The 8,451-nt window shown below is 43.2% G+C and overlaps 1 protein-coding gene across 1 annotated transcript in view; it reads right to left on the reverse strand.

Moving 5' to 3' along the window:
* Nucleotides 1–8,234, reverse strand: part of RAB3GAP2 (RAB3 GTPase activating non-catalytic protein subunit 2) — a 586,520-nt gene extending 578,286 nt beyond the window's left edge. Inside the window, exon 1 of the mRNA XM_078649806.1 lies at nt 7,960–8,234. Coding sequence (XP_078505932.1) covers nt 7,960–8,065 — 106 coding nt within the window. The 5' untranslated portion in view covers nt 8,066–8,234. The remainder of the gene's footprint in view (nt 1–7,959) is intronic.
* Between the last annotated feature and the right edge of the window lie 217 nt (nt 8,235–8,451).

Consider the following 8,451-nt stretch of genomic DNA (forward strand, 5'->3'; position numbering starts at 1 on the left):
GGGTAGCTCATTGCCAACTCTGCATGCAGCTAACAACTAACTGTGAAACAAAAAAAGGGCACGTCTAGAGGGGAGGGTCAAGGAATTAGAAATTATTCACAAACGCATCGGGCACCCAGCATTTGGTGTCAGCTAGAGGTTGCACAGTTGCAACTACGGCAACTAGACAAGGATAGGGCAGAATACACCCTCCTCCACCTCCAGCACAAATTGTATACAGGGGAGTAGATGTAGTAGACTACTGGCTAACAGATTTGAGCCAAGTGCGAGATAAAGGAGGTCACATTTTTCATAAGGCAGATGGCAGTAAAGTGACGAGTGATGCTGACATCCCTGTCTCCTTTGAGGACTACTATAAGTCCCTCTATGAATCCCTGCATCTCAGGGAGGAGGATGGCTTGGCATTCCAACAAGGCACACACCTTACGAGGTTGCCCAAATCACAGGCAACCTATCTGCATAGCAGATAGCCAGTGCTCGTCTGAAGGCCATACAATTTCCCGGCCAAGATGGCTTTACCTCTAAATATTACAAGAATTTCTGTCAGGTTCTGGACCAAACACTCACTAGGCTGTTTCATTCCTTCACTGACGTGTGGAGTCTACTGCAATCCATGCTTCAGGCGTCTGTATTGGTCCTTCTGAAACCAAAGACAGACACCAATGCAGTTCGTACCGCCCTATCTCTATGATAAACTTTTCACAAGCTTTCATAGGCATCCTAGCAGCTCGCCTGAACCCACTTATGATGTCCTTTGTACATTCGAACCAAGCGGGCTTCATCCCTCACAGGCAATGCAGGGAGAACATCAATAGGCTGCTCCACCTGCTTGTCAGGACCAAACGCTCCCGGTGGAAGATAATGCTCCTAGCAATCGACACAGAGAAAGCGTTCAATAGAGTGCACTAGTCCTATATCCTCGCTACTCTGCAAAATTTCGGTTTTGAGAACAGATTCTGCAGCTGGATACAAAGTGGCTATAGTGCACCCCCAGGTGATGACAATGGTCAACAGCATGGAGTCAGATCCCTTCCCTATGGGTAGGGAGACATGACAGGGATATATGTTATCCCCACTACTATTTGCCCTTTACATGGAGCCATGTGCGCAAAAAAGTCCGGGATGATCCATGCATCACAGGAGTTCACTTTAGCAGGGTCATGCACACTAGCAGCCTGTACACTAATAAGGTCTTGTTCACTTTGTATGACCCCGCACACTGCCTGCCGGCCTTCTTGGAAGAATTGTAGTTCGGGAAAGTGCCCAGGCTTAAAATGAACCTACAGAAGTCTCAGACACTCCGCCTCTCGGTCCCACAAGCACTCCACTCGCAGTTGACTACCCATTACCCACTGACATGGGCCCAAACCTTTATCTCTTACTTAAGCACACAAATAGCCTCTTCGCTTACCAACACGGATGCTCCTAACTACCGTACACTACACCGCCAGGTCAAAATAGACCTCTCCCAATGGAAACACTACATCCTCTTCTAGTTTGGGTCGCAACGCAGCCTTGAAGACGACAGTGCTCCATAGGACTTAGTATCTATTTCAAGCAATACCGCTTACCCCTATCCCACAGAGCATACTCAAAATACAACAAGCAAAACGTCTGCGATTTGTGTGGTATGGCAGGCACCCTCGCATACACAGGTCCCTGGCTTATCGACCCAAGGAGGAATGCGGACTGGGTGTCCCTAGCCAGACCCAATATTACCAGGTCGCTCAGCTCCACTAGGTCATAGAATGGCACCGGGATGAATAGGAGAAACACTGGTGCTTTATGGACCATGTGATTGCTGGGATACATATGTGGAAGAGCCTTTAGTAGCCCCAGTCATGAGGGCAATATTCAAAACATGGAACTCCACTGCAAAGTGGGGTGGACTGACTACATTCCTGTCCCCAATAACCACCATCCTGGGCAACCCAGACTTCACTCCAAGCCTACACCCTACAGCTTCTTTTTGATGCCTGGCTGCAATCCGGGTTCAAATCGGTAGGACATCTCTTTGATGAAAGGGGGAAAATCCGGTTTGACTGCCTAAGTACAGATTACGGTCTCCTGGAGGCTGAACACCACCATTGTTTCCGTGAGGAATGTTGCGCAGAGGACGCTTACCCCTTTTGAGAAATGGCTCATACTAAAAAAGGGACAATAAATGCCTATGAATAGAAATCTACGCCCTCCTTTCGGGAGCTCCCATGTATGAGAAAACCTTAACTCAGCTGCGCTGGGAAAGCAAAACTGGATGTTCCCTCACACACAAAGAATGGGGGAAGATATACTACCACGCGCAACACAGCACATAACGCTGCAAGCACCTAAGGGGCCACTAAGGTTACCGCATACTGGCATTTCACTTCCACTCGGCTACACAAAATGAACTCTACACATAGCTAGACCTGTTGGCAGGGCTGAGGAGCAATGGGCACACTACTACATCTCCTGTGGTCCTGTCCCAAACTCACCAGATATTGGGAGGACATTTTAGCTAGCACAGATACGTATATGAGCAAACAACTATCCTGTGTTCCGACATACACAACACTAGGCCTACCTAACCCACCAACATACCCTTTAAGATCTAGAAAGGGACATCAGACAGGGCTAACACTTAAAGCAGCACTGCAATGAAACTGGGGCACAGTGAGATGAAGGACTTTGTCAAAGATTAGATAATATAGTCCAGTGGAAAGGGTCGGATGGTGCCCAGTTTCCTTGACTGAAAGTAATTTACATTATTCTGACCTATCCAGGACTCTGCCGTATTCAGACTTCCTGTACATTGAGACTGCCCGCATATTCTGAGCCTTGCCATGATCACACTAATGCCCTAACAGAGACGTGGCACAAACAGAACCCTTTCATGTTCAGAGTCTGATATAATTGTAAAGAAGACATGACTGGGCTCTCTACAATTCAGACTCTGGCATAATATGATCTCTCGCATAATCAGAGCATGATTAATCAGAGCTCTGATATAATTAGAGCATTTATCATATTTTGCCTACTACATGACACAAATGGGGCCAGTGGTTTGTTATACATTGATAATTAGATTATGTAGCATGTCGCCCATTGATCGGGCAAGAAAATTAAGCCAAGGTCATTATCACAGTTACAGTATGCTGCTGTAATTATTTGACACTGTAAAGGCTGTTGATATGGAGACCTGATAGTTCACAGGTTCAATAGGCGTTGACCCTACCACATAAAAATGTTGTATGTCAAGCACTTTGAAAAAGGCAATATATAAGTAACAGATTATCATGCTGGCAGAGGATGAGAAGTGGGTATTGTTTCCTCTTTCAATTAAAATATAAGAGCTGAAACTTTTTCTGCGATCAACCTCTTGAGCAGCTTTTATTGATGCCGTGGCTATTGTAGAAGTGTCTCCATCTTCAGATGTTCTACAGCTGCTCTCTCTTATACTGGTACTGAGGGAAATTTGTGTTCATTAAGGATGCATTCCTCAAAGGTGACAGGCAACACACATTACTGTAAGATTCCTCCAACATCAGAAGTGTGTTCTTGACCCCATAACAGTGTTAAGCACATTTCCCCTTGCATCAGTCAAGCATATTATGTTGGTTTCGAAAGAGAAGGCAGGAGCCAGAGGTGGTTTGCAACAGAACTACTTATTTTCTGGGGAAGGGTTCTAAGAAGAAACAGGGTCAAAATGAGTATCTGCCCAGAAAAGATCTGTAGGCCAGAATGAAAATAATAAATTTGGGTTCTGGTGGGAGTACAGAGATGGAACCTGAAGATTTTTCTGGCACAACTCAATTTGTGTTTTTGCAAGGCCTTGTGATTCAAATGAGAGAAGAGTATTTCATCAAATATATGGGCATATAACGTCCTTGATATCGCCAGTTGAAAGGAAAATGCATGAAGCCAAATCTGGTTGTGCATGTAGACATCAGCAGAAGCGGTCTTGGCAAACTACTGATTGCCACAAAGGCCTGCTGTGTTGCCACCTCTCTACTTTACCCAAGTATGACATTTTATCCCATATTCATCCACCCATGAAATAATCTGCATATTTGTCTTATTGTTGACACTACACCGATTCATATTTTAATGGTAAAGTAGAAACAAATTAAAGAACATTTATACATTTCCACCCTAATCAATGTGTGAGAAACCCTCTATTCAGCTTAACGTTTTCAGAGTTCCAGTGGTGAGTGCTGTTAAACTCCTGCATTATTTAAACCCCACAATGGATGAAATGCCAGGAATCCTAATTTGTCACCCAAAGAGTTCTGCTGCTTATCTTCCTATTCCCAAAAAACACTTCCCTACATTATTCAGTGGCAAGACTGTGCCCCATCTCTGCCACTAACAATTATAACGTTGCTTCTAAGACTATCAAGCTATGAACCAAAAGTTCCTTCTAACGACTGGCAAACCATGGATCTCCTAGAGATTGGAAAAATCAGTATTATGTTAACTGTAGGGTCATACAAAATCACAACATTCCAGAATTAATTCAGCATGGATGAACCCCGAGACTGGTATCATCCGAAACAATTATTACCATCCAATGAAAATCAAATGTGGACAAGTGACAACACTGCTCCTTTTTAATATACCCAAGGCCAACGACATAGTCAATCACAACATTCTACCTGAGCAACTGAAAGTTTTTGCAAGGTTTTTCGATGATGGCATCATGAGCTGCCACCAAATGATATACCTCCACATTACTCACTTTATTTGCACCTGCACGGACTTTCTGCCTACGACTTCTGGCAACCACTTGTTTGTCTTTGCCTTCCTTTCTGTTTATTTTGCCTTGTGTTAATTTCCTGATCCTTCCCATACTCCTCACTCTGCTTTACTATGATCATTATGACGTGGAGCAAGTCTTAATATTTCTCCTAGTTATTTGCCTTCATGGCCTTTACCACTTTCCATGCACAATGTTTGCAAGTCTTCACTGGTCATTGCACGGACAGATGTCCATCTACCCTGTCAGCACTGTTCAAATACATTGACGACACTGACCAAGAACAATAAGCACTTGCAATTGACACGGCTGCACAGGCTACTATCCATGAGTAGTACACCTGTCCCTGTCAATGCATGCTGACAATGGTTCCAGTACACTGCCATCACCCACCACTATCCATGACCTCCTGATTCTGCCATGCACATAGCTAGCACTCAATGTGGACCCAGCTGATGTCAGTAGAGTGGATGGACAGAAGACAGTACTGCCAATTAACAACAAGCAATGGATAAAGACCTGTGCCAACATAATTTGTGAAACATTAGTTGGATCGGAGTACAGTTCTGTTTTCTGCTAAAATGCTCAATATATTATTCACATGTACTAAAGTATGGGGAAGCCCAAATAACCCTATGCGAACATGGGCCTGCATACTACAAAAAGAGAAAAGGGTTATCTATAGGGATCAATCAAATGTACCTCAAACCAGGCTCGACAATAGTGGTGCTGCTCAGTTTTGGAAGGCTCAAAAAATCCACTCCCTATGGCGAGTCACGTTTAATCCAGACAAGCTATTTTAGGGCCTACTCGCCCATTTTGGCGAGCTGACAACAGGTGCTCTGCTTGCTCACAAACTTAATGAGAAATAAAGATGCCTTTAAATCTAATTATCTTGTCACATTTGCTCAGCTTTCAGAGACACAGGTCAAAATCAGTTTCTCTTCCTACATTTACTTTTTTCTCTGCAACTGAAATTAGAGGGTTTTGTAAAGTGAACTGTGTGACAATCGCAATGTGTAATGAAAGGCTGTAAGATTTCAGGCATCACTGAAATAGCTAAGTGAACTGTTTCAAATATTTCCCTAGTTATGAAGATACACTTTTGTAATTATGTGGTTAAAAAAAGATTTTTATAGGATCAAAACAAATCACAACACTTTACTTGATGATGTGCAAATTTTAAATATTGTTGCTAAAACACAATTTCCGAACATTGTTTATGTGCTATATAGTTTTATCAGTAAAGCTACATGTTGTTGTGAAAGTGTTGTGACAATTTCAATGAGAAATGTGCTATCTGGAAATTACAGTTCACTACCATATCATGCTTTAGTATTATATTTATGAAACAGGAGTTTTTAAACATGAACTTGGAAATATTCCTGCCCAGAAGACAATGCTATTAGTGAACTAAGAGGCAAGCTAAGGATCATGTGTACCATATATGTGGGCTTGATTCTTATTATACATGGAGCAAACGTTTAGTCTAGTAAATAAAAAGATTTTGTCCAGCAGAAATAGTGAACTTGCATATTTAAAGGTGCTCTTATGTAATAATGAAGAAAAAAGTGGCTCCATGAGACAAATTATTTGCCTAGGATCACACAATTTGAGACTAGTTCAAGGGTCAAGTATATTACAGTTAGGTCGAGTAGATTATTCAAGTTACTAGACCTGCAGGCCTAGTAATATTTTTATGATTTTTCAAGCCCTGATTAGAACTTAAATTATTTGTGACCACAACTTAATTTACTTTTATTTTACTTTTCAGGTGTCACACCATTTTTAGTATAGTATAATTCATTAATAAATACAGTTACACACCAATATATACAAACATCTACATTTACGATACAACCACTGACCAACAGTTCATTGTAAGTCCTTGATATATACTTAAACTTAGAGGTATCTCCTGGATAATTACAAAAATGAGTCCACCCAGTGGTAATATAATCAATCCAAAAGTCAGACCCGATTGGGGGCCTTATTCGAGGGGGCTGAAACGTGTGGTCTATTGCACTACAAGGAGTTCCTCAATCCCCAAAGATAATAGACACAAGAAATACATCAATCAGGAACCCTTAGGACTGAGCTATGGTGCTATGTCTCTGATTGGGTTAGATTTTTGGATTGGTGGTTTGAGGAATGCAGAATCCAGGGTTCATGTGCTCCCTACATTGAAACACAATGCTTCCATGGCACCAGCACAACAATTTGGAATTCCCTCCCATCAGTTATACCAGTAATGCCTATTTTTCAACTTTTAAAAAGGAGCAAAAAATCCCCCTGATACTTTGGACACTTAAAGACTACGAACGTCTACACTTCTAATATTCATATCTTATTGCCATATACGCAGATAGGCCACATGTAGTTAGTTCCTCACCAACACCACCCTAATGCTGACCCAACCTTCTCAAAGCACTCTAAATGCTTCCTCACTTTTCCAAATTCTTTCAGAGTACCTTTCAGAGTATTCTTTCAGAGTACCTGCGTTAACCTTTCGACTTTTTCTGGCTCTTCTCATTTTCTCGCTTTTGCCCACATGTGCTTATTACCACTACTGTTGCTTCTCTCTTTTTAAACTGTTCTTCCTCTGTTCATTAGTTGTGTAATTTACTTTTACCCTGTGTTGGACAAAATCATAGATAATCTTTATCATTAATTGTAACTTATTTCTGTTACTTTGTAAAACTCTCTTTTCCCTCTGGGTTTCGATTCCACTAAAAACAGTGAATCAATAAATGCAGTGATCAAGAAGTGTGTCCATAACAGGGGTCACCACAATCCTTTCGGCGAGTATCAAATTAGTACTGTACTCTATGGAACAGGTGAATATTATGTTACGTGATCAGTTTTAGAGTGTTGCAATGTTTGCCGGACATTGATGCGCACATTGAAGCAAACACATGCTTAGCTTAAGCCAGGAGGTCTTTTGTGGCCACAAAGCACTCCATTCGTTCGGACTATTCGCATTGTTATGGTCTATGGGTCGTTATGAGCAGTATTTGGATCAGTGACAGAGAGGTCACTAGTGATGGTGCTAGTATTGTAGGTAGATGGATACCAGTGCAGCACTAAGGGTTATGGCTGGGGTCAGTCATCGCCCTCCACTGCTGTTGCCAATGCCAGGTGCAGGGTCAATGTTGATACACCCAATATGTTATGTTGCTGCCCCGGTCCCTGCTCTCCTAGTACCCCTCAAGTCCTCCACTCACCGCTATCTCGCTGGCCGCTCTCCGGCTCTCGTAGGTGGGGACATAAGAAGTCCCGAACCAGGCGAATGTCTTGAAAGTGACAAAACTCCAACAGGGAGCAGGACATGGCGCCGTCTCACCAAGCCAAGGCAGCGCAGCCCTGGACTCCCTGCAGCTTGGCCCCGCCGAGGTCCCGGTGTATCATGGGTTGCTGCCTCCCTGGGAGCCTGCCGCTGCCTTGGTTCCAGCAAAACGAAACCGGAAGCTGTCACGTCCCCCAGCATCAGCTGCTCTGCGGCGCGCGCTGCCGAGCCGCCGCGTCATCTTCCAGACCTGGTCGGCTGCGTCACCGAGGTTCCGTGTCTCGATCGCGCGCTTCGTTCGTGCCAATCGTAATGTGTCGCCTTCCCGTGCGTATGTTGACAACCACGCGAACAAAAAATCGTGTTTAAAAGGGAGGGTGAGCTGACGACTTGCCAAACTTGGTCATTATATATAAATGTATACATTTAA

The sequence above is a fragment of the Lissotriton helveticus genome, chromosome 6, assembly GCF_964261635.1.
Source record: "Lissotriton helveticus chromosome 6, aLisHel1.1, whole genome shotgun sequence".
In the NCBI taxonomy this organism is placed as follows: domain Eukaryota; kingdom Metazoa; phylum Chordata; class Amphibia; order Caudata; family Salamandridae; genus Lissotriton; species Lissotriton helveticus.